At 41.7% G+C, this 26,750-nt stretch overlaps 1 protein-coding gene across 5 annotated transcripts; it reads right to left on the bottom strand.

Moving 5' to 3' along the window:
* Nucleotides 1-1,150: 1,150 nt before the first annotated feature.
* LOC121316666 (BRD4-interacting chromatin-remodeling complex-associated protein-like) lies at nucleotides 1,151-20,344 on the bottom strand. Of its 5 annotated transcripts, none has more exons than XM_041251707.1 (13): nucleotides 20,066-20,344; nucleotides 15,680-15,726; nucleotides 11,994-12,039; nucleotides 9,214-9,262; nucleotides 8,751-8,816; nucleotides 6,513-8,183; nucleotides 5,812-5,911; nucleotides 5,595-5,692; nucleotides 4,674-4,723; nucleotides 4,011-4,156; nucleotides 3,390-3,484; nucleotides 2,974-3,076; nucleotides 1,151-2,381 (listed from the first exon to the last, which is right to left on the bottom strand). In XM_041251707.1, the coding sequence occupies exons 3-13, from the start codon at nucleotides 12,032-12,034 to the stop codon at nucleotides 1,807-1,809; spliced, it is 2,994 nt and encodes a 997-aa protein (XP_041107641.1). In that variant the 5' UTR covers nucleotides 12,035-12,039; nucleotides 15,680-15,726; nucleotides 20,066-20,344; the 3' UTR covers nucleotides 1,151-1,806. The 5 variants fall into 5 exon arrangements, with proteins under 5 accessions (XP_041107641.1, XP_041107639.1, XP_041107642.1 ...); XM_041251705.1 differs by lacking the exon at nucleotides 20,066-20,344 and adding an exon at nucleotides 17,065-20,058; XM_041251708.1 differs by lacking the exon at nucleotides 15,680-15,726.
* Between the last annotated feature and the right edge of the window lie 6,406 nt (nucleotides 20,345-26,750).

Below are 26,750 nucleotides of genomic sequence, written 5' to 3'. Positions count from 1 at the left end.
CAGAGACTGTTGATCTACAAAGAACCAGAGGGGGGTGGTCTCACTCCACCAGCCAGCCAGCTCTCCACCAGCCAGCTAGCTCTCCACCAGCTAGCCAACCAGCAAGCTCTCCACCAGCCAGCCAACCAGCAAGCTCTCCACTAGCCAGCTCTCCACCAGCCACAAAGCAACCAGCCAGCTCTCCACCAGCCAGCCAGCCAGCCAGCCAGCAAGCTCTCCACCAGCCAGCCAACTCACCAGCAGCCACAAAGCAACCAGCCAGCTCTCCACCAGCCAGCCACCAGCCAGCCAGCCAGCTCTCCACCAGCCAGCCAACCAGTCAGCTCTCCACCAGCCAGCCAACTCGCCAGCAGCCACAAAGCAACCAGCCAGCTCTCCACCAGCCAACCAGCTACCAGCCAGATACTCTCTGATATGATCCTGAGCTGACTCTCACATTTCAGTGCAATGGGAAACCACTTACCTGGGGCTTCCCTGTTCACTCCTCACCTTGGATTTACCTCCAAGTTCCAGGAACAGCCAATGAAGAGTGTGGTTGCTTATAGAAGTGCCTGACCCGTCTCTCAGAGTTCAGGTCTCATTCTGAGATTGTGGAATGGTAAATGAACATGCTTTCACATTGAAAATATCAATTCCCAACTCCATATCAATCCTCAGAAAAAGTGCTGCTATTTCAAGTATGGATTCAGCTCAAATAAATAAATAATAATAAATGTTTTTTTTTTTTAAATGAAGATCAACTGGAAGTTCCTTATACCAATTTGCACCTTTCCTGCAAAAGCTAAAATTCTATATCTCTAAAGTGTCCCTTCGCTGTTGTAACTAGTTTTGTTATATGAACACTTTTGTCTATCTCTCAACGGAAATATGTGCATTTTACACTTCAGCATAAAGACTTGGGAGTTTGACAAGGTATGAATGTAGATCTTGTTCAATCAGTAATGCGTGTGGGGTGGGCAGGCCAGTCTGTATCACACAGGCCGAGCAGCTCAAGACAGGCTCTGCGGATCCAGAGCTGTAACAGCTCAGTGGAGTCCAGCATGCTGCTGAGTGAAACAGGACTGTAGATTTTCCATGAAGAGAATGAGACGTGCTGCAGACCTCCCGCAGCAAGAGGGAGGTTATTCAACTACAAAATAAAACAACTCAAAATGATCAAACCCATGTATTATAGGTAATGCCCTCTTAGCATCCTTTTTTCATTACAATGCATACAAACCTCAGTCTGAGATTACACTGCTCCTCTTTTTGTTATAATGGGTTTGGGCTTCACATACCTTTAAGGTACAAAAAAAACCCCCAAAAAACACAACAACAATTTACAAACAAAAATACTGTTCTTCAAATAAAAAGTGCTCCTGTTTCGTATACTTGGTCAAAAAGTAATTTCCCGCCCTTCTCAGAGATGTTTAGTGTCCCAGGCTGAACCCCTTCACAGCTCAGACAACATGAAACAATGCATGGCTTGCTCGGGTCAAGCAGGGCAGTTTCAATACACTTTACCACAGATACATATGCTTACATATGTAAGTATTTGCAAATCTGACATCTCCACATAGTCATATTTTTCCATATCACAGTATGATAGAGACATGATACACATTCCTTTTGGCAAGACATTTACCTCAAAAGTCAAGAAAAACATGTTTCTTCACTAATAAAGAAACACCTCTTCCCTCCTCCCGTGATGCGAGAGGAAGTCCCTTTGTGCTGAAGTGCATTGAAATGCTGCGTTCTCTCCATGCTCCAGCGCCTTGGTGCTCCTGCACTGGGCGGGTGGTGGTGGGCTGGAAGGGATGGCCCCCCCTAACATTCTAAGATGCTGTTTACAGCTGCTTCGAGAGCCGAGTCTGTGTCTCCTGCACCCTGGCCAGCCTGAGGAGTGAGGGGCTTGTCGGAGCGCCGCCCTGCTACTGGCTCAGTGGTCGTGGCATTGGGCTGCGCTGTGCTGACGGGTGCTGGCGGTGCGGGAGGCGTGGCAGTGCTGCTGTTGTTATTGTTACTCTTGTTACTGCTCAGTGGGGGTCTCTGGCTTTTCTTCAGGTCCAGGATGCTCTTGATTGCCGTCTCCAGGTGCTGGTTCAGGGAAACCTCCTGCTGGGGAGGGGCTTCCCCTCCAGGGCCCTTGGGTAGAGTCCCGCTGGGCTTGGCAGTCTGTGAGTCCTTCCTCATCTGCTCAGGGCTGTCTGCTGAATCGCACTGTAATGAGCTGCGTGGAGCCGGGCTGGATCCCCTGGGCTCGGCCCTCAGTCCTGGGAGCCTGGCCCAGCTCGGAGATGCGCAGCTCGGGGAGGAGAGAGCAAGGTGAGGGGGCGCCGTCTCTTCACCAGCGCTTTGCTCTGTAGGCTTGGCCAAGCAACAGAAGTCCTCCAGGAAGCCATCTGAAATGATAGACCAGAAATGATTTCAAAACTTTGAATTCAAACAAGCCCTGCAAGCAGGCAATGTAAACTAATAGTGGTTGTAATGAAGTGCATTCGTGTGCATGCATTTGTAGGTATTCCTTTTTCCTGTATATTATAAAGATATACCGCAGGGTGGAAGCCACGAAGTTATTGATTAAATCTAGGCAAATTTAATAGGAAGATCTATAACCCTACAGAAAGTCTTCAACTCCACCAGCTTCATAACCAACAAAGCCTCTTCTTTCCTTGTATCTCACCAGGACCCATGTATTTTTATATTTTCTTATCTTCAAGAAAAAGGGCAGGGTGTTAACCTTGGTGTCTTGTCATATTTAAACCCAGTTTAAAAGTAGAACAGACCCAAAGCAGTGTGTAGTGCATTAAATCCCACTATTCACCCAGACAGGTGTCAGCACCAGCCTGTGACCTACATCCGCACACACATGCACTACAGTCCGAAGACATCAACTTAGCACTGGGTCTCTACCATTTTCATTGGACAATACCCAGAATAAGCCATGCCCAAGAGAAGGCTAGAACACGCCTGTCTCCTGATCCTGTATCTCACCTGGGTCCATGAGAGACAGCCGCTTCGCCCGAGTCAGCGTGGCTCTCTCCTCCTGATTAAATGCCCTGTCAATCATCACCATTTCTGAGGAGGGGTTGAGCCGCTACAGAGAAACAGAAGGGGGGGGGGGTTATATTTCCAGAGATTGATAAACCCAGCACAGCTACTCTCAGTACTTCACGAGCCTGCTTCCACACACAGGACTGCTGTGCTGCTCCAATCGGGGACTCTGATACATGAACTTAATTATATGACAAGATAACCTAATAGACTCAACCTTAACAGTAAAAAAAAATGGTTAATAGCAAATACACTGCACACTTCTTTAAAATAATGAAATAGCCATATGTGGCTCCCAGGTGATGGTGAAATGCTCTGCTAATGATGTCCAAATGAAAGAGAGAAAACAAAATCACCTTGGACTCCTCCAATAGCAAGCGCCTGTACTTGTTCAGCATGGCTTGTGTTCTCTTCAGCACCTGCGTGGAAACTGCCTCAAACTCATCATCCACTGGAGGAGGGAATGAAGGAAATAAGTGAAGCATTACTAAACACTGCGCTGCTCCCACTGTGCAAACACTGCTCAGCACAGACACCACTGTGCAAGCACTGGACAGCACAGACTCCACTGTGCAAACACTGCTCAGCACAGACACCACTGTGCAAACACTGCTCAGCACAGACACCACCGTGCACAGCACTGGACAGCACAGACACCACTGTGCAAGCACTGCTCAGCACAGACACCACTGCCAGCACAGACACCACTGTGCCAGCACAGACACCACTGTGCCAGCACTGGACAGCACAGACACCACTGTGCAAACACTGCTCAGCACAGACACCACTGTGCAAACACTGCTCAGCACAGACACCACTGTGCAAACACTGCTCAGCACAGACACCACTGTGCAAACACTGCTCAGCACAGACACCACTGTGCAAACACTGGACAGCACAGACACCACTGTGCAAGCACTACTCGGTACACATTTATAAAGACTAACTACGAAGAGGTTGATGCAAGTGCACTATACCTTTTGTAAACTCTTCTTGGGAAGGCAGCAATCCCTGAAAGACGTGGTAAGGCAGCAGTCTGTGTATCGCCTCGTCCACACAAGTGAAGGGGGAGCGATCTGCTGCATGGACGCAGGTCTGGTCCTTGTGCAGCTGCTGTAGGATGCTGCAAGAAGACATGAAGCTTGATCACCAAACACATTGAAGCTTGATCACCAAACACACCGGAGACAAGGACCAGCTCACTGGAATCCTGGGTAAACAGTGGAACTTTCACAAACCATTGAGTTGCTCTCAGACAAGAACAACAAGCACCCCTCATAACTGCAGTGTAAGAATTCATAAAGATAGAATTCAAATGTTAATCTGTACTGCCAACCTGGTCTCCTACAAGAATGTCATTGACACAATGAACTCAACAGGAGGGCTTAACCAGAAGATAAACCTTTAAAAAATCTATCACAGTACATGTGCTCAGCTTGATTTTCTTGCAGTTATCCTATGTATTTACCATGTTCTTTTTTAAACATGCTTTAACATACCTCTGTCATTTACAATGCTTCCCTATGTTTAGACTGTGCTTAATTTCACTCTGCTATGCTTTAGCTTCGGGAAACTTTCACAAAAGTGTCAGCTGTAGATGAGACAGTAAATGCATGAATGAATCAGCAGAGTTTACTCACAAGCTTCCTTTTGTTAGCTGTTGAGACGCTGGCCTCTTCTGTGTACCAACCTGGAAGTGAGACAAAGACTCGCATGTTGAACAACACAGAAGACAAATTAAAACTCAGTCACCAGCAGTGTCCATACAATCTGTGCGTTACCTCAGCATCGAGCATTCCTCGACCCAAGAGAACCAAACCCCCAACTAAAGAACAGCCCAGCACGATGACACTGGCATTGAGCACACAGCCCACCATGACGACACTGGCATTGAACACAAAGCCCAGCACGACAACACTGGCATTGAACACACAGCCCACCACAACGACACTGGCATTGAGCACACAGCCCACCATGACGACACTGGCATTGAACACAAAACCCAGCACGACAACACTGGCATTGAACACACAGCCCACCACAATGACACTGGCATTGTGCAAACAGCCCACCATGATGACACTGGCACTGAACACACAGCCCACCATGATGACACTGGTATTGAACACACAGCCCAGCACGACGACACTGGCATTGAGCACGCAGCCCAGCACAACGACACTGGCACTGAACACACAGCCCAGCACGATGACACTGGCATTGAACACACAGCCCACCATGACGACTCCGTCAGCATTCAGCCTTTTAAAAGAAGCAGGTCTGAGACTGTGCAAACATACCAGACATGTTTCCTCATTCACACACAAAACATGCACATTGGGTAAGAAACCATTTCCAAATGCATTTTTCCCACGTGTGTCAAAGCATTTGAACTGTGTGTTCTGATGAAGAGGACTCTGTCCCGACACTCTGTTCTGCAGCTGCAGTATATTCTCTAAGTCTCTGAACCCTGGTACCTGTGTGTTCTGATGAAGGGGACTCTGTCCCGACACTCTGTTCTGCAGCTGCAGTATATTCTCTAAGTATCTCAACCCTGGTACCTGTGTGTTCTGATGAAGGGGACTCTGTATGGACACTCTGTTCTGCAGGTGCAGTACGTTCTCCAAGTTTGACGATAATCCGCCCAAGACCTTACCAGCTATGAACAAAGGAAACATTAATTTTATATTCATGAAACAGATATATTTAAAAAAAACAAAAGGTATAATGAATGAGAGATAGGACATTCCATTATAAGCCCTTGAAATGCAGCCTTGCCTTTGTTACTGAGAAGGTTGACCAACTGAGGCTGTCTTAAGCCATCCTGCAGCTTCGAAACAAATCCTGCTGATGTTTGAATCGTTGCTTCCTTCTGAACCTGCAAAGTTAGTTCCATTAAAACAAGAGCTAATAAATCAAGTGGAGTAGAGAGAGGTACTGGAGGCACTGTATCACCAAAAGTGATAATGTGATCATGCTGCTGTTAAAGCTAACAAGAGATAAGAATGGATTTTAAACCCTGGCTTGGGTCATTCCAGCTGAAGTCAACCGAATTCTGGGGAGGACAGTGTTTCCTCCTTCTGTGGTTGATGAGACACAAACCATGTATGATGGTGGAAAGGGTGCCATGAGAATGAAATGTGTCACTCCAGCCCCACATGAAATAATGAATTGATAGAAGAGGGTGAATAACCCTGTTGGCCCACTGGAGCTGGAATGAACAGACCTGTTCAAAAGCCTCTACTAATTAGTTTTGTAAAACTGAAGTAGGGATGAATGACCAAACTCTTCTGATTGCTGCACAAAGTATATAAGACAAATGAACCATTTTTAACGCTTCTCTTATTGAGCGAACTTAGTTTCAAGATTAGTGCTAATTAGGGCTTGTGAAACAAGTCGTATACATGCCACTTTTATAGATAAAATAAAACACACAAATGAGTAACACTCAAAACTGCACATGTAGTGGGAAGCTGTACCTGACTCTGCCCAAACGGCGGCGTTTCAAAGTGCTGCTGTGCCACGTGATTCCCCACATGCTGAGTGCTGGTGCTGGATGCTTGGGACACAGGGATGAGGAAGCGGTGGCCCGTGCTGATGGGTACCTGCTGACTGACCTGTAACTGCTGCTGCTGCTGCTGCTGCTGCTGCAGGGCTTGCTGGGCAGTGCCTCCTTGAACCCCCGGCTGGCTCTGAGCTCCGTAGCCAGGATGCATGGAGCCAGTCGAGTTCATGACAGCAAACCTGTTCTGGATCTGAACGCCCTGGACCATCATGGAATCCGCCTGTCCACTCATGGGGAACTCTGCCCGGGCTGTGGGCATGTTCCCCTGGGAGGCCGAGAGGTGCAGCACAGTGGGGGAGACCTGCTGTAGCTGCTGATTAACTAAGAACTGCCCTCCACGGGCTGCCAAGCTCTGCCCAGAAATCACCTGCACAGATGCATTGTGATTGGCCATGATGGAACCGGAGTAGGAGGGGTTAGCGGCAGTCCGGTTGCTGAAGACTGGGTCGGCATTGTTAGACTGCAGCTGGCCCTGTTGGGTGTGCAGGATCTGTCCGTTGAGAGCCTGGACGCTGTGTCCCGTCGAGCTGGGGGTGACGGAGAGGGATGTAGGGAGCAGGAACTGGTTCTGAGGTAAGTGTGGCTGCTGCTGCTGCTGCTGGAGCTGCTGGTGCTGCCCTCCCATGGGAGAGTGGATCACAATACTGCTGGCAGAGTGGTTGATCCCCTGGTGCCCAGGCGTGGCTTTCCTCAGCCCTGGTTGATTGGCGGTGTCAACTGTCATCTGCTGCTGCTGGCCTGCTTGGGGAGAGCTGTCCGAGACATAGGGGCTGCCCTGCTGCTGCTGCTGGGACTGGATCCCCATGCTGTTCACACTGTACACGGTCTGATGGCCCACCTGCAGGGGCTTGGGCTGAATGCTAATAGACCCTTTCTGGCTCTGGTTTGCAGTCATGGCAGCATTCCCCCCTAGAGACTGAGAGGGATCTCTCTGTATGATGATGTTCTGCAGCGGCAGGGGAGTCTGGAGCCCGCAGCCTTTGAAGGGCATGGCCAGCTGTGTGCCCACGGAGCTGCTGAACATGGGAACACAGCCAGCACTGCTGCTGCTGCTGGGCTGCCTCTGGACCAGAAGCCCACTGCCCATGCCAGGGGAGGAGGGCTGGCCTGGCTTCAGGATGATCTGGGGTCGCTCCAGGTTGTTTATGGTCATCATGGAGGGCTGGGCGTTGAAGGAACCCAGCAGCTGGATGTGGCCGGCTGGGTGTCCGTTGTGCAAGTGCTGAGGGTGGACCTGCTGGATGAAGCTGTGGGGCTGCATGTTAGGGAAGTGCCCCCCAATAGGCTGCTGCAGGAGAGGGAGGTGCGACAGCCCCAGCTGCTGAGGGAAGGGCTGGCTCGGATAGAGGGAGGATGACTCCAGGAAGGCCTCCTGAGCTAGCGTCTGCTCTGTGATGTTGGCCTCCTGGAGGGATTTCTGCAGGATGTCGAAGGGTTGCTCCTCCCTCAGCTCACCCCCCATAGGGGGAGAGGCGCCCCCTAGCTCGTCCTCCAGAAACTGCAGGCTGCTGGAGAGCTGCAGCCCTGCCCCCGCAGGTCCTCCCAGGTGGTTACTCACATCCTTCAGGATCGGGGGGCCAGCACTCTGCAACAATACATATATATATATATATATATATATATATATATATATATATATATATATATATATATATATACACACACACACACACACACACACACACACACACACAGGAATCCAGTCAATATCTAACTGGAACATCCAGTGTATAGAAAACCTTTATGCCAACACTTATCATATGACTATATTCTACTCACTTGCAACAACCCTAACCCTAACCCTAACAGTTTATGTAAGGGGACCCAATTATGTTTATGTATAACATATTTAGGAGTGTCATTTTAGATATGTTTATTGGATATAACACACAAAATACAAGTATATGGTGTCTGCAGCCACTCCACCTCACCATCTTTGAACAACTTAACACTTATGAAGGTTAATACCATGAATTCAGTAAATGGTCAAGATTTCTAATTCATTTGTGGGGGGTAAAGTGGTAACACTGTCTGGTTGTGAACTATAAAACATTACATTAAGAGCTATATAAAATTAGCAATACAGGTATAACACCCAGAGTTAAAACTAGACCACAGCATAGAGAAGTGAATCAGGATCCTCGGTACTCACAGTGGAACTGGCAAACAGGGAGTTGGCTGAACCAAAGGCAGCACTGGCCAAGTCATCGTCATCAATCTGGAAAGACAGTGTTTCTACCTTTATTCATTCATTCCAGATCATCAGTGTGGCTTACACACAATACAACACACTCATTCTAGATCATCAGTGTGGCTTACACACAGTACAACACATCCACAAAATATTTCTGCATGCCATTTTTATTTTTATTTTTTTGTGAACAATTCCTTTTATCTGATTTATGTTTAGCGTTGTACAGTGAAGACTTCATTCAAGCACACTGGATACAATACATCATTCTCCAAGAACACAGGGTTGGGTTAATATAACCAAAATATTCAGGCAGCATTTCCCTATTCAGTATTAACATGGAAGAATAGCTTTAACATATCTTTCCTAAGTGCTGTTCGTCAGGGGGATCACACGTACAATGCAAAGCAGCAGCACTACTTACCGATTTAATGCTTGAGCCATGAAGATAATCATTTAATGCCTGCACATCCCTGGGTAAGAAAGACATGAAGATAATCATTTAATGCCTGCACATCCCTGGGTAAGAAAGACATGAAGATAATCATTTAATGCCTGCACATCCCTGGGTAAGAAAGACATGAAGATAATCATTTAATGCCTGCACATCCCTGGGTAAGAAAGACATGAAGATAATCATTTAATGCCTGAACATCCCTGGGTAAGAAAGACATGAAGATAATCATTTCATGCCTGCACATCCCTGGGTAAAAGACATGAAGATAATCATTTAATGCCTGCACATCCCTGGGTAAGAAAGACATGAAGATAATCATTTAATGCCTGAACATCCCTGGGTAAGAAAGACATGAAGCTGAAAGTCCAGAACAAAACACAGGCCTGCAAATTCCAACAGCATCTTTTACATCAGCATCAAACAGCACCCTATATAATTAGCACTACTGATTCCAACAGCATCTTTTACATCAGCACCAAACAGCACCCTATATAATTAGCACTACTGATTCCAACAGCATCTTTTACATCAGCATCAAACAGCACCCTATATAATTAGCACTACTGATTCCAACAGCATCTTTTACATCAGCACCAAACAGCACCCTATATAATTAGCACTACTGATTCCAACAGCATCTTTTACATCAGCATCAAACAGCACCCTATATAATTAGCACTACTGATTCCAACAGCATCTTTTACATCAGCATCAAACAGCACCCTATATAATTAGCACTACTGATTCCAACAGCATCTTTTACATCAGCATCAAACAGCACCCTATATAATTAGCACTACTGATTCCAACAGCATCTTTTACATCAGCACCAAACAGCACCCTATATAATTAGCACTACTGATTCCAACAGCATCTTTTACATCAGCACCAAACAGCACCCTATATAATTAGCACTACTGATTCCAACAGCATCTTTTACATCAGCACCAAACAGCACCCTATATAATTAGCACTACTGATTCCAACAGCATCTTTTACATCAGCATCAAACAGCACCCTATATAATTAGCACTACTGATTCCAACAGCATCTTTTACATCAGCACCAAACAGCACCCTATATAATTAGCACTACTGATTCCAACAGCATCTTTTACATCAGCACCAAACAGCACCCTATATAATTAGCACTACTGATTCCAACAGCATCTTTTACATCAGCACCAAACAGCACCCTATATAATTAGCACTACTGATTCCAACAGCATCTTTTACATCAGCACCAAACAGCACCCTATATAATTAGCACTACTGATTCCAACAGCATCTTTTACATCAGCACCAAACAGCACCCTATATAATTAGCACTACTGATTCCAACAGCACCTTTTACATCAGCACCAAACAGCACCCTATATAATTAGCACTACTGATTCCAACAGCATCTTTTACATCAGCACCAAACAGCACCCTATATAATTAGCACTACTGATTCCAACAGCATCTTTTACATCAGCACCAAACAGCACCCTATATAATTAGCGCTACTGATTTTCTGCAATCAGAATCAGGGACGGATTTCAGCACTGGGAACAGATTTAGACAGTTTGGGAATGTCTTTTTGATCTCATAACTCCAGTTTTATTTTATTTTTTGCACTCCACCCAGTCAAGTTGAGTTCATTCATCATGTGACTTCAATCATGCATTCCACTCACACGCTCAGCAAAAAACAGAGCAAAAACATTTTCTGATTGTCTCATTCAATTGATCATGTACGAGTCAATACCATTAAGATCATAGTGCCAGTTCTGTTTATTTTCTTTACCTGTATTTAAAAACTATAACTAGCAATGTTAAACCAGGACTGTTTCTTAATTATATAATCAGACAATAAAGAAACAAGCTTAAACCTATTTTTCTAGCTATACATTCATTAAAATGGAAATTGATGGCTTTACTGTGTAAAGGATGCGGTCACTACACTACACACCATTTGTTTCAGAAAGACATTCTGTCTGGAGACACACCTCTTCTTCCATTTAGCAAATAACAAGAATGCAGAATTAACAAAGAAACAATTAGGAGAATTCATTCTGTGTTTACATTAAAAGGGGCACAATTTAAATTACAATGGGGTGGTACACAGAACTGAAACGGTTAGAGCAAACCAGTCAACATTATTTCATATTTGACCCTGGTTACTGAAATAAATAAAAAAGGGAGGGCTTAGGTAGGCAGACCCCTGTGTTCTGTGTTGTCCTCTGGCACTATAGGTCTGGTGGCTTCGCTGTGGATCTGCAGTGTGAAAAATGACAGATTGGCAGGAACACGTTTCGGAGGATGCATGTTTCAGCTTCCATTCCCGAGGGGTTGCAGTAGTGAACCAGGATAAAAATAATAATTGGGCATTCCAAATTGGGAATGAAACTGGGGTAAAAACCATTGTCGACAACCACATTTTTAAAAATGATGGTATGTATGAAGTGCCTTGAGGTGCTTTAGTTACTATTACAGCAGTAAATGAATGAAAACCTTGGCTTTAATAAAAACATTTAAAAAAGAAAGAAAAAAATGAACTTTTTTTTAACTACCAACAAACGTTTCTGAAAAGCAGAATTTGTTTTTATTCCCCAGAATCCAGAATACAGTAGCCCTATATAATATTCTATTGGCATCATTTGGTGATGCTCACAGGACTATACTTTCAAAGAGTTCACTTTGCTCAAAAACAAATTAATCCAAATGACTGTCAGCGCTGCATTCACTTCATTAGGGTTTCACTTACCCTATTATATCTAGAAGACGGCGGTCATCATCATCATCCATGACAACTGAAAGCATGAGAACACGAGAACAGTGGTTAAAACACATCACATGATCCACACGCTCCACGAGAACAGTGGTTAAAACACATCACATGATGCACACGCTCCAGGAAAACACTGGTTAAAACACATCACATGATGCACACGCTCCACGAGAACAGTGGTTAAAACACATCACATGATGCACACGCTCCACGAGAACACTGGTTAAAACACATCACATGATGCACACGCTCCACGAGAACACTGGTTAAAACACATCACATGATGCACACGCTCCACGAGAACACTGGTTAAAACACATCACATGATGCACACGCTCCACGAGAACAGTGGTTAAAACACATCACATGATGCACAAACTCCACTGCAAGTACTGCAAATGCATTCCATCACATTAGATATTACTTAGTACAAATTATGTATAGGCATGTGTATTTTATGCAAATTATATAATAACCAGTGCCATTAACAGGTATTGATTGTGAAAGTTGGGCTTATTAAATTACCGTACACATTTATGCAAGATGTTAAATACATGCTACAGTGGTCTCCGGCTAAGAAAACACCCCTCGGCAAACGAGCGAAGTGTTCTCTAAGACGCAGTTAGTCACCAGACACAATATGAATCAATCAATAAATAAATAAATAAATAAATACATATGTATTCCTTGTCATGATGCACATGCATCAACATAAAAAATGAACTGAATAAGTAAAAGAAAAGCAATAAGCATGTGTATGTTAATAAACTATAATAATAAGTAACAGACAAACTAACGTTGATAAACTGTCAAACTAAATTAAAACAGCAGCTCTATGCATGTTACAAAATGCAGCAGCAACATACAAGACATGCACATTACTTAACATAATGGTGAAGCAACTCACCAGAACGGGAAACGCCAAATTGCTTGGCGACTTGTGTCTGATTCAGGTTTTTTTCAAGAGCTCGAACAATTTCCAATGTTTTGTAGCAAGAGAAACAGCGATGCATTTCACTGTTTGTTTACATGCCATTTTGTAGCGATGAGGTGCACTCGTGGAAATCTGAACACAAAACCAGGCAATGATATGACGACAGTTCTGGAATGATTTAATAAACCAATCAGTGTGCCTCAAGACTCCCTCACGATAACAAATCGCTTTTGAAAAGACTGAATAAATCATTTTAATTTAAGTTTGATGATGATGAGTTAACATGTTACAAAACAGCACTGTATCAGTTGTGAGCTCTTTGCTATCTGTGCCAAGAAGGTGTTCTTTTAAGCAAAGTTTCTATTCCTTTAAAATGGGAAAAATCAGTTTCACCGCAAGTGTTTTCCTAGGCAAAGTGTTCCCTTAGGAGGTGTTCCTTTACGTGAAGCCTACTGTATTATAATACCAAACACAACAGTGTTAGCATCTGAGCAATTAACAACAGAGCTGAACATAGAACAGTATTAGCATCTGAGCGATTAACAACAGAGCTGGACACAGAACAGTGTCAGCATCTGAGCGATTAACAACAGAGCTGGACACAGAACAGTGTCAGCATCTGAGCGATTAACAACAGAGCTGGACACAGAACAGTGTCAGCATCTGAGCGATTAACAGGGCTGGACACAGAACAGTGTCAGCATCTGAGTGATTAACAACAGAGCTGGACACAGAACAGTGTCAGCATCTGAGCGATTAACAGGGCTGGACACAGAACAGTGTCAGCATCTGAGCGATTAACAACAGAGCTGGACACAGAACAGTGTCAGCATCTGAGCGATTAACAACAGAGCTGGACACAGAACAGTGTCAGCATCTGAGCGATTAACAACAGAGCTGGACACAGAACAGTGTTAGCATCTGAGCGATTAACAACAGAGCTGGACACAGAACAGTGTCAGCATCTGAGCGATTAACAACAGGGCTGGACACAGAACAGTGTCAGCATCTGAGCGATTAACAGGGCTGGACACAGAACAGTGTCAGCATCTGAGAGATTAACAACAGAGCTGGACACAGAACAGTATTAGCATCTGAGCGATTAACAACAGAGCTGGACACAGAACAGTGTCAGCATCTGAGCGATTAACAACAGAGCTGGACACAGAACAGTGTCAGCATCTGAGCGATTAACAGGGCTGGACACAGAACAGTGTCAGCATCTGAGTGATTAACAACAGAGCTGGACACAGAACAGTGTCAGCATCTGAGCGATTAACAACAGAGCTGGACACAGAACAGTGTCAGCATCTGAGAGATTAACAGGGCTGGACACAGAACAGTGTCAGCATCTGAGTGATTAACAGGGCTGGACACAGAACAGTGTCAGCATCTGAGCGATTAACAGGGCTGGACACAGAACAGTGTCAGCATCTGAGTGATTAACAGGGCTGGACACAGAACAGTGTCAGCATCTGAGCGATTAACAGGGCTGGACACAGAACAGTGTCAGCATCTGAGCGATTAACAACAGAGCTGGACACAGAACAGTATTAGCATCTGAGCGATTAACAACAGAGCTGGACACAGAACAGTGTCAGCATCTGAGCGATTAACAGGGCTGGACACAGAACAGTGTCAGCATCTGAGTGATTAACAGGGCTGGACACAGAACAGTGTCAGCATCTGAGCGATTAACAACAGAGCTGGAAACAGAACAGTGTCAGCATCTGAGCGATTAACAACAGGGCTGGACACAGAACAGTGTCAGCATCTGAGCGATTAACAGGGCTGGACACAGAACAGTGTCAGCATCTGAGCGATTAACAGAGCTGGACACAGAACAGTGTCAGCATCTGAGCGATTAACAGGGCTGGACACAGAACAGTGTCAGCATCTGAGCAATTAACAACAGAGCTGGACACAGAACAGTGTCAGCATCTGAGCGATTAACAGGGCTGGACACAGAACAGTGTCAGCATCTGAGCAATTAACAACAGAGCTGGACACAGAACAGTGTCAGCATCTGAGCGATTAACAACAGAGCTGGACACAGAACAGTGTCAGCATCTGAGCGATTAACAACAGAGCTGGACACAGAACAGTGTCAGCATCTGAGCGATTAACAGGGCTGGACACAGAACAGTGTCAGCATCTGAGTGATTAACAGGGCTGGACACTGAACAGTGTCAGCATCTGAGCGATTAACAACAGAGCTGAACACAGAACAGTGTTAGCATCTGAGCGATTAGAGCTGGACACAGAACAGAGGTTATCCGGGGTTCAAATATATAGTGAGATGAGAGTTTTGAGAGGAATCACAAACGTTTGCTTTCCGTCTACAGTTCCACACCTTGTAAAAGTGGCATCCTTTTTGTATGTATTACATTGACAATTCAGTAAACAGACGATGGTCCTAATGAAATAGCTTAAAAGAATGAGACTGTTCTAGACTGATTTTACAGCGTTGTGTTTCGTATAAAGGGACCAGAGTTTCAAGTAGGATTTCTGCATGGATTCAGATAACAAAGCTACCTGACATAATGTACTGTAGCTCTCCAGTTCACTCACAATCTGAGCGGTGTTGTGCTGCAGGAAAGTCAACCCTGACGACTTGCCCACACCAGGAAGATAAAACTAATAATGTGGCTTACCAGAAGGGAACCCTTAAACTAACAATAACCAAAAGAAAGAACACTTTTAGAATTGAACAAAAAGCACCACTTACTGGGTTATAGCGTGGCGCCTGAAGATATTCATTTAACACTTAAGTTCCTGTGTGAAGAAAAGAGTTTAAACTGATGACAACACACATCACATTGCTGCACTGAATACAACGCATTCAATTTTTCAGCCTTGAATCCATCCATAAGTTAATATTAGTTTGAATTCCTAATATTGAATGCATATCTTCAACACTGTTGTTTTATTTGTTGCATTAGTGTTTTTTAAAAGCTGTTACGATTGTCTTGATTTTAAGGTGAATATAAATCACATATAGTGTAGAAAACAGACTGGACTCCAGGGTCCAGACTCAGTTCTGCAATCCAGATAGTACTTTTGGTTTCATACTTTACATAACGTATAACGTTACAGAACGCTCTTGTAGTATAGGAAAGCGAACCCTAATCACTGCAGAGCGCTCTAGTAGTATAGGAAAGAGAACTCCACTCCACGCTACAGAGCACTCTAGTAATATAGGAAAGAGAACTCCACTCCACGCTACAGAGCACTCTAGTAATATAGGAAAGAGAACTCCACTCCACGGTACAGAGCACTCTAGTAGTATAGGAAAGAGACCTCCACTCAACACAGCAGAGTGCTCTAGTAGTATAGGAAAGAGAACTCCACTCCACGCTACAGAGCACTCTATTAGTATAGGAAAGAGAACTCCACTCAACACAGCAGAGCGCTCTAGTAGTATAGGAAAGAGAACTCCACTCTATGCTACAGAGCACTCTAATAGTATAGGAAAGAGACCTCCACTCAACACTGCAGAAGACTCTAGCAGTATAGGAAACAGAACCCTAAACACTGCAGAGCGCTCTAGCAGTATAGGAACGAGAACTCCACTCAACACTGCAAAGCAGTAACTGCAATATACTAATATTGATATGCCTAATCCTAGTTATTCTTCAGTACAAGACGCTGACACTATTTCGTTAGTTGTATTACAGTAGCCTTTCTTATAAGTTACTTAGTGCTGAAATTTTCACTAAACTTTATTTTTGCTAGAATATATACCACAGCGACTTGTGAAATGCTCACTTGTAAGCACTTCAATGTACATGTAATCACAATAGCCCTATTGAAGCAGCTTGTTACATTTGAGTACTACCCACTTTGTTCATTTAAATACTTAAACTGTTGGGTCATGCCACAGTATTAGTTTGTCTGGAACTTCAGCACAATTTAAATAGATTTATATGTGTGTTGCAACAAACAAATGATATTGAATCCCCATCCTGTATAACAACATTTACGTTCTACAGTTTTGTTTTTTACTTGCCTAAATTGCAAGTTTTATAAATTTAAAATGGTAAAGCGTCAACAATTTGGCACTGTAAATTCGACCTTTCGTTTGTGACTGTTTTTAAATTTCACAATCTTTACCTATGAGCCCCTTGAAGCCACAGGGCTGCTCTTGCAGGTCCAATCCTGTGCTGTCCGCATCGCTTCGGCCTCATTTCAAATGAGGTAAACAAAGTACTCCCTGAAACATGGATGGGCTTATTTGCCAAACCAGTCCATAGCCTCTGGTAATTCCCTCTGCGCGCTGTGACTACACTTAAGTCAACGAAAATATTTGACATGCTTTGTGTATTTTGTAATTATTTGTTTGGTGGTGAACAACTCTCCAGACGTATACCAAGAGTATTAACCATTGTTTTAGCCAATCAGGATGCATGTTTTCCATCCAGTGGTTTATAATGCAGGTTAACACAGGTGTGAGCATGCATGAAACCAGGATGTGCGACTTCTAACTAAAAGCTCACACACTATTTACAGAACAGAACACAACAGAAAAACATAGGACTTTTGGGTAATTTAAGCCCCTGCATTTACTAGTTAAGGAAGGAACAGGAGCTGCTGGTCAACGTCATGGTGGTAAATGTGTGCCTAATGGGGAATTTGGGTTGGTTTCTGGGTATTCTCTGATGAGAGCAGTGGGTTACCCAGATACACATGGTAGAGCAGCACTGTGCTCATTCTGGAGATCACAAACTACAATATTTTGAGACAGCTCTTATCTGAGAAGCCTCAATCCATAAAACGTAATAGCCCTGGATCAGTTTAGGCTAATTAAGCATACTTTATTAATACTGACACTGGGCAAAAGTATTGTACAATAGTGTAACATCAAAAACAGGAGCCCATGAAACTGGTATTACAAAAACAGTAAGCTGAATATAAGAGCTCATGAAGAAAAGAAAATATTATTAGTATTCTTAAATGAGCAATTAAATTGTTTCCATGTGTACCTGAATCCCCTCACCCACGTGGGCATATAGCAAATTGAATGAATTGTCTGTGTGTATATATTTGTATATATACACACACTGCAATAAACAAATAAATGTCCTGTACCAAATAACTTCCTATGTACAAAAAGTAGTCTACTCAGCATGTATTCATATTTTACAACTATACGTAAATTCAGTGTAACCGTTTAGTAAATTGTACTGTATATTCAAAGAATTGAAACATAATATTTAAATCATGAAAGAATACAATAGTAATGTTTTGTCTTAAAATGGCGGCGACCGTTAATAACTGCGCCACAGACCCTGGCACAGTGCCAGACACAGAGCTGATTTCAAAAGCATTCACTTTAATATTAATATAATAAAAACGCCAGGTAGTCAAAAAAATACACTTTTATAACATGTTCCAAAAGGTACTTTATCTGCCGTACACTTAAAAAAAAAAAAAAACATCACTACGTAAATCTGAACAAAAACTGTTTTGTTCCAACTAAGGCCCAAACAGGAACAACATGTTTATGTATTTCTGTCTTGAATTACTTAACTGACCATCTAAATAATCAAAGACCATTTTTAGGCTGCTTTAAAATTTGCGAATACTATTCTGATTGTAAAAAGTATATAACTAAACAATACGAAAACGTGACGAAATCCAAATACAACTATCACTTAAGAAGGTATCGTAAAATAAACAATATCTAAAGTTAGTGTTGCATCAAAAACAGCATACAAAACACTACCCTGCACAAAAATAAAAAAAGGGTTTATAAACATTCTTTCAAAATAATCATCGTTTCTTTCTGTAACCCATTGTTAAATAAAACTCCCAACATATATTTAATTTTAACGTTTTATTTTACAAATAAAAACAGACCTCGATGTGAATCATTCCTAATAAAACAGACGTTAAAAAATGTATTGATAGTGATTACATTTTAGCATTACAAAACGGAGACGTGTTTGTTTTACTCCTTATGTATAGCAGCACATAAATAAACAGAAAACCCCAGCATTAAGCCACCAGTCTTTAGAAATGCAGCCATTTTAACATATTTCATTTCGATCCCTAATGAAATGCGGTAACAACCTCAAACGATTTTCGATTAAAGAAAAACAAGATTGCACAAGCAGGAAGAGAAAATCGAAACACCCGAGAGATCGGTTAACAGATGTTTAAAAAACAAAACAGCGTTAACCAGAAAGAGAAAAGAGAAAAAGAGGGAGGAGATTATAAAATATTTTTTTTTCTATTTTTTCCTTCCTCTCGCAACCTCATCAAGGGAGTGGAAAATAAAAAAAAAAAACGAATTTTAAACCAGTTCAATCAATGAGTCATTGAAAGATTTTTTTAAGGCAATTTGGTCCTCATCAGCAAAAATTCTCGGTCAGTCTCTCTCTCGCTTATTCTCCCTTTCACTCTTTGTAATCTAGCTCAGAAACATATTCATGTCTTCGCTTTTTAGAAACGTAATGTGTAGCAATTTTTAATGTCCAAAAATAGACCCAATTGACAGATCACACAAAGAAAGTCGCCCTGTGACCACACACGCTTTTTTCTTTCACCGAGGTGATGGCAGTCTTCCGCCGAAAGCTTTCCTTGCATTTGGTTCCTTGTTTGAAACTACGTAAAATAATTTATTTTGTGAAAATGCATAATTGCTAGGTTAAATAAATCCTGGACATGCCAGTGCCGAGGTTTAAAGCCGAAAGTTTTTTTTTTTTTTTTTCGATCTCTCGCTCGTCTTCTAATTTGGCCCTGAAACCTAACGTGCTCTTTCCCATTATTTTTATTTGGAAATCTCAGGTTACTGCACTGTCCCAAAATAGAGCTAAATAATGGACAGCCATAAATATTTATTTAAACATCAAGACGGTTTAAAAAAGGCAAGCCCGTACTCCTGTCTCACCCCACTTGAAACCTAATATCTCCATTTGGCAACTTTTAATTTGCTCCCCCCTCTTCTGTATCTCCCTTACTCATATATCTTTTTCTCTCTCCTTTTTTCTCTCGGATAGATTTTGTTTCCCACTCTCTTCCCTCCCCGAAGGAAGGGGAGGAAGGAGGTTGTGTGTTTTTTTCCTTGAAATTTTTTATCACAAAATTATAATACACTCAAAGGGAAACTCACCGTCATGAAAAAGCAGTGCCTTGTCAACGGGGTTTCCTCGCCATCACATCAGGGGCCGCCGGAGCAGTGCTGTTCCTGCAGTCAGAAGCCGGGAGCCCCATGCCTGCTACCACTAGCGTTGCACACACATACACAAGCAACCGGGGAAATTGTTAAAGCAATCCAGCGTGTGGCACGCAATACTAAAGTGTGCCCCATTTTCAACAAAATAACTTTTTTTTCTTGTTTAAAAGGTAGAAATCACATTAGGCTTTTAAAAAAAACATGTTGTAATAAACTTTAAAACTCAAACGTAAGGGGTGGGGTTTGTGCAATAAAAAAAGCACGCACTTGCTTTAGATTTCCTGTAGTACATCCAACACAGCAATTTCACGCACGTGCTTCTTCTTTTCTTTTATATATAGCCAACTAAACGCATTTGTTTTCTATCTGCTTTTTAGAAAGCTACCATCTTTGCATTAAATAAATGAGCATCTCAAAGAACTTTATTTTGAAGACAGTTTAGAAACGCAAGCACATCTTTGTTCTTAGCCCCACAGTATTCAATTAGCAGGCTAGGTGACTTGTACTTATCTCAACTCATTAAAAAAAAAACAGTTGTCAAGTTAAGTGTTTATTCTTCAGCTGGATATTATCTATTTTTATATTGTAAAATAAGACCAGCTAAAAATAAAACCAGAATGTGATGATCCATTTACACAAAATGGCAATCGACAGAATACTTTCTGAAATAAAAGTGTTACAGAACACCTTTGAGTCTTAAACCAGCATTTTATGAAGTTAAATTTCTGTATTCTCATTTCACAAAACAATTGTGCGATTACACTAAAATAAAATACTGAACACTAAACAAACAACAAAAAAGTACAAACTGAATGTTGACCCTGAAAGATGTGTTGCAGTTCACAGCTGTGCTCATTTAGATGTTTACTTTAATTCTGCATGACCTTTTCTCAACAGTGCAAGGAAATGTGTATGTTTAAATGCACTATACTTGTATACCATATACTGACACAATTGGAGGTAAATACATCATTGTAATACATGGTCCCACTTTCAAATAAGTGCTTGCTCTTTTGCACTTGATGGATTCGTGTTGATTAATGTGGATACAAAATAAATAAATAAATGCAACATATTTCAATATGATTGTGACTGACACTTAATATAAAGCATTACCTAAACTTTGCATCTCCCAACAGGAACATTTGAAGCCTCTGACTGGGATGCCATAGATAATTATAACTGCATCCCATAAATAATAATTACTGTAAAAGTGTTTCACAGTGAATCTCATACTGGGTATTGAGTCAATACACTGAACATGAGAACATAAGAACATAAGAAAGTTTACAAACGAGAGGAGGCCATTCGGCCCATCTTGCTCGTTTGGTTGTTAGTAGCTAATTGATCCCAGAATCTCATCAAGCAGCTTCTTGAAGGATCCCAGGGTGTCAGCTTCAACAACATTACTGGGGTGTTGATTCCAGACCCTCACGATTCTCTGTGTAAAAAAGTGACTCCTATTTTCTGTTTTGAATACCCCTTAAGTATTCTGTTTTGAATACTGTCATACTTTTGGAATGTCATCCAAAATCCTGACATGCTACCACTGTCATTTTAGTATAGTATCATAATACTGTCCCCGAGAATGGAGCCAAGCCAATGCATTGCCTTTGAAAACAAATGCAAGCACCTCTGAAGACCCAGATGAAACAGACCATGTCACGTATGCAAAAAAAAAAAAAAAAAAAAAGTGACAATAAAATGTGTGAAAATGCTGCACTCCAGTAAAATCCAAGTGGAGATATTGATCTATGGTGAAAGGGCACTGAGAAATGCATGCTGGCGCTTCTGTAAGTATAGTTGTAAATGTGTGTTATAAACTCATGTTAAACTTGTTGAATATAAAAATAAACTGACAAGGGAACAAAAACTGATCAAAGTCCCACATGGAATAAAAAACAGGAGAAGGTGCAATCAGCAGATGCTGTACACAGAGAAGAGCGTGCAATTACAAAGTGAAGTTTATTTATTATTTTTGAAAAGGCAAGGAAATAAAAACACATTAAAATAGCTTTTGAAGGGTTTGTTTGTATGGCAGGTGGCTGTTAGTGAGCTGCTGGTGTTTCCTGTAAGCAGTTAGCACATCTTTGTGATTGATGTTTTGCTGGCTGGATGTAGAGGGCTCTCTGTACCACTTGCTGCAGTAGCAGAGTGTGGCTTTTAGAATGATAAAGTAAAACAGCAGGGTTTTAAAGGGAATGTAAACAAACTGGAATGTACATTTCAGATCTTTTCCATGTAACTTTAAGGAAGTTTTGCTCATAAATCTCACTTTTCATGTTACCTCATGGTTACAAAACAGCATGGATGTAAAACACATGATCTTACTGGTACAAATAATTTGCACACATTAAAAAAAAAAGCAACAGAACCTGAGTGTTATTGGGGTTATTTCCCTGCAGCCACACTCTTTCTATCCTCATTGCACTACCACGAACAGAACTGTTCCCTCATGTGTTCAGGAACACTCCTGTCTTGAACTGAGAAGCCTGCCTCCCAGAGAGCTCCTCGCTCTTACCAGTGGACTCCATTCTGTCAGTTTGCATACATTAGCATAATTACCACACCTCACACAAGAGCTATCCTATAAACAGGGTGGCTGTCCAGACACTTCCTGGACACCGGGCATGGATCTTTCCATTGGCTAGATCCCGCCTCGCCCCACCCCACCTCACTGTACACACCAGACACATCGCTCTGAAACACACGTGTTCGCTCTCTTCAGTTAAGTGTGTGAGAAATAACTAGACCCAGGTGGACGATTTCAACTGGCTGGCGTGTGACGCTCCTTCTCCCAATTGGAGTGTCATTCCCGAGGAGGAGAGGAAAACAACCTGGGTTTAAAGCCCTGTGAAAGGGGTTGCAGTAAAATCCAAATGAATGGCTACCCTGCCTGGTTTCAATACCAGGGGCCCCACATCTAACAGCATGTATGCACTTCAGGATGCCACAGAGTAACACGAACCTGTTCAGATAATGGATCGGATCTTTTGATCAGACAGAGCAAGCATCTTTGGAGTTGGTGTGTGTGTTATCACTGTAGCGGCAAGTAGCCCCGCTTGTTGATTGGTATGACAGTTGAACACCGCACACGCACACCAGTGAACTAGAATGAATGCAAACCGTGTTTATTTTGTTCTGTTTGTTTCTATTTGAGTTTACATGGATTCCTTAGTTATTAGTGTATGATGTAGCTATTCTTTTGTTTCATTCCTTTATATTTAAAAAATAATGTGCAAACCCACTTTTGTTTTATTAACATTATTTTGATAATGAAAAAACTGTATAACCTACACCTAGTAAGAAGTAAAATGTGCTTATCCAGACAAAGGATACAAATATATCTATTTGGTAAAATATCAATCTTACAGAAATGCTCAGTCCTATCTTGTTTTTTTCCTTTATTCTAAATCACCATCTCAGTATAATATGATGACATTATCAAGGATATCAATGTAGAATTCCGTGCTGTTTCATGGGTTAATGATCGCTCTTCATGCTTGTGTGTCACTAAGATAGGAAAGTACAATTCTGAACATTATAGTATGACAGATTGACAAGCTCTGATCATGTTGTCACACTAGACTGATTCAATGTCTCTGCACTGGCTGATTTGGCATGGCGTGATCTATACAAGTTATGTGATGTAAATACAGTCTCTTCTAAAGCAGGCGATAATGCAGAAGACTGAAAAATAATATGGATTTCACATCTGTAGAATATTGTATATGCAGCAGTTCTGTGTAGAATATGTAAGCAATAAGGCATGAAAGGTTCTGGGATATACTCTAATATCCACACGCCCCAAGTGCATTATAAGGCACAAGGTGAAGCCGAGTGGCTTTAACCACGCGGGGCGTGTGGATGTTAGACTATATCCCACACCCTGAAGTGCCTTATCGTACTTATAAAATGGATCAACCAACATTACAAATAAAAATTTAAAAAAACGTAAAAACAAGTTTTAATTAACATAAAATTATTTTTTATGAAATATCCTTCCACCTCTGCCTGACCTTAGAAAAAATAGTCGCTTAAAACATAAAAAAATAAAACCAAAAATGCATTAATTAAAAAATAATTTCAGGTGTTGAATTGAACATTGCCATTGAAAGTACAGTTTTGATCCGTTACACTTCTTGTAATTCTTGGTTTATTCATTATATTTTAAAGTAAAATATTACTGCTAATTTTCATCATGACACCGCACAGTCTGCCTTTAAATCACGCAGCACAAATAAGACTGCATTTAAATCACGCAGACCCTTCCTCACAAGACCTGCAATAGCATCAGGTGAGAGTGCGTTTTTTTTTTTTTCGTTGTTGTTCTTTTATATCATCCTTTGTTATCCGGGGTAGTAACAGGAGGTATCCATACCAGATTTGTGCTACACCTTCACAGTTGCGAGAAAGACGTTATTTGCATGGAATACCCGGTTACTTATCAAACTGACTGCAATTTACAGCTTGGCAACACGGAGAACTACTGGGCCACTGTTAAGAAACAATTTAAAACAATACAGGGCACAGCAGAAGACACGATACACATTTAAAAGGTATGTCAGGAACTGTCGAGATGAATTTACAAATCTTCAGCATCAGATCACACAGCTGCGCAGGGGGTGGGTCCAGTGGCAGCAGGCAGGCAGACCGAAGAACGGACAGCGGGAGCAACGGCAACAAAACATCTTTTAACCTAAAAAGTTTCTTTTAAGAGGGACCCAAATCTCCACAGAGCGATCAGAATGACGAGTTTTGAATTTATTTGAATACGTTTGCTTTTTTTCATTAATTTAATTAATCACTGATGTCCTATTCAGATTTATTCAATATCTCATGTACATTTTGGTTTCCCAAAAGTTCAACATTTACCTAAATGTCGTCGGTCGTGTTTATTGCGATAAATTCCAATATGTCTGCCGTTTTTGTTTTTAGATTCTAGGTGTATGGATATCTGTCAGTGATTTGTCCGTTTTAGAAAAAAGTGCCGATCCTTAGTGATATGCTGTAATATTAACACCCCCATGTGACCTATTTTAACCAATCGGGATAGAGAATTTAAAATACCCATTTTATAATCTCAAATAATAAGTGTGTGGAACACCTTCAATTCATGTAGGATTGTGACTTGTGTCCAATGATAGTTCCATGCTTTGAACCAGCTTGGAATCTCTATTCTTTTCTCAGTTTACTGTTCCTTTTTGATTGGAAAAATGAGGCTTTTCGAAGCAATGAGCTACATGAAGCAGTTGCTTCAAAATTGGTTCACGGATTCGAAGCAATTGGGGCTTCGCGCTCAACAGTGACATCTGGTGGCTGGTGGGAGTATGGTAATTCATACAAGCGACTCAGAAACCAATCAAACCGCTGTCCGCTTACTTCTGGGTTTTCCGTGAATCTTGTGTTTCATTTCAGCTAGAGCGAACCAATCGCAGGTGTCAGCAGCATTTCACGAAGGTAACTTCGTTTTGTTTGCTTCATTCAAAGCTGAAATGAACCCCGATATACGCTGGCACGTGATAATGATTCAAGTGTCATTGCTTTTCTGGTCCGAAGATAATTTAAATCAATGCTTTACAGTACACCAGTTAGCTACGTTGAGGAGGCAGTGTCATGCCCTTGCTTGTAGGTATTTCATTGTGTCACACACACATGCACATTGATAGGGTATATGGATATGGTAATATATGATCAATTTATAACCCGTATAATAATAATAATAATAAGGTTAAATAGAAATTTCCCTGAATGAACGAACAGGTTTACACATGGAACACAGCAAACGTGGCATTACTGGGATTTCCTTCATGTTTGTGACAAAAACACGTTGTTAAAGCTCATAATTTAACAAAGAAATATGGACGAATCAGTGAGAAAATGTGTTTAAATTTTTTTTTATTGCATTACTATACAATTGATATATATCTTGCTTTGACTGCGAATTGCTATCCCGTGTCTCCCAAGTATAACAATCCATAAACATATGTGATACTGCTGCATATAAATTTGAGAAAGTTTTAATGAATGTTGTCTATTGTCAAGCTATTTAAAACACAACACATAACCTTCCAAATACATTACGCTGTTTTACACTGTTTATTTATATTATATATATATATATATATATATATATATATATATATATATATATATATATATATATATATATATATATATATATATACACACACACACACACACACACAAACAATTTCAGAGTGACACAGTAATGCCTTAATACTTGTTTTTCGATCCACGTCGGTTCAAACGATATTATAGCTGTCATTAAACACCCTACGGAGACGCATAAGAACATTGTTTCAACAGTAGTTTTAATCGTCATCCAAACGAACAGGTATCGTCATCTCATCTCTGGTGCGATGTTACGAATATGGGACAGGACAAACAAAAAGAGCGATGACATAGAATTTAGGTTCAAATCAGGCTTCGACCCTTTGCTTCAAAACCCTTTCCTTTGATAGGTTTGATACAGAAAATTATACCAATGGTGATTCAACACACGGTAGCTACTGATTGTTTTAGAAATCCGTTAAAAACAGCCTGATTGCTTGTGCTGTGTAGTTACTGATGATGTTATTTGTTAATTCATGGACTGTGT

Source organism: Polyodon spathula, chromosome 6 (genome assembly GCF_017654505.1).
Source record: "Polyodon spathula isolate WHYD16114869_AA chromosome 6, ASM1765450v1, whole genome shotgun sequence".
In the NCBI taxonomy this organism is placed as follows: Eukaryota; Metazoa; Chordata; class Actinopteri; order Acipenseriformes; family Polyodontidae; genus Polyodon; species Polyodon spathula.
The sequence above is the reverse complement of the archived record's forward strand: the minus strand, read 5'-3'. Positions and strand labels throughout refer to the sequence as shown.

What these genes read in the sequence shown, in the direction of transcription:
- LOC121316666 (XM_041251704.1), bottom strand. Translation starts at nt 12,079, where the DNA reads ATGTGTTTTAACCACTGTTCTCGTGTTCTCATGCTTTCAGTTGTCATG. An exon ending in CAACCTTCTCAGTAACAAAG is followed by an intron (nt 5,693 to 5,811) that starts GCAAGGCTGCAT and finishes CTTTGTTCATAG; the next exon opens with CTGGTAAGGTCTTGGGCGGA. An exon ending in CCCTTCATCAGAACACACAG is followed by an intron (nt 4,724 to 5,594) that starts GTACCAGGGTTG and finishes TCTCACTTCCAG; the next exon opens with GTTGGTACACAGAAGAGGCC.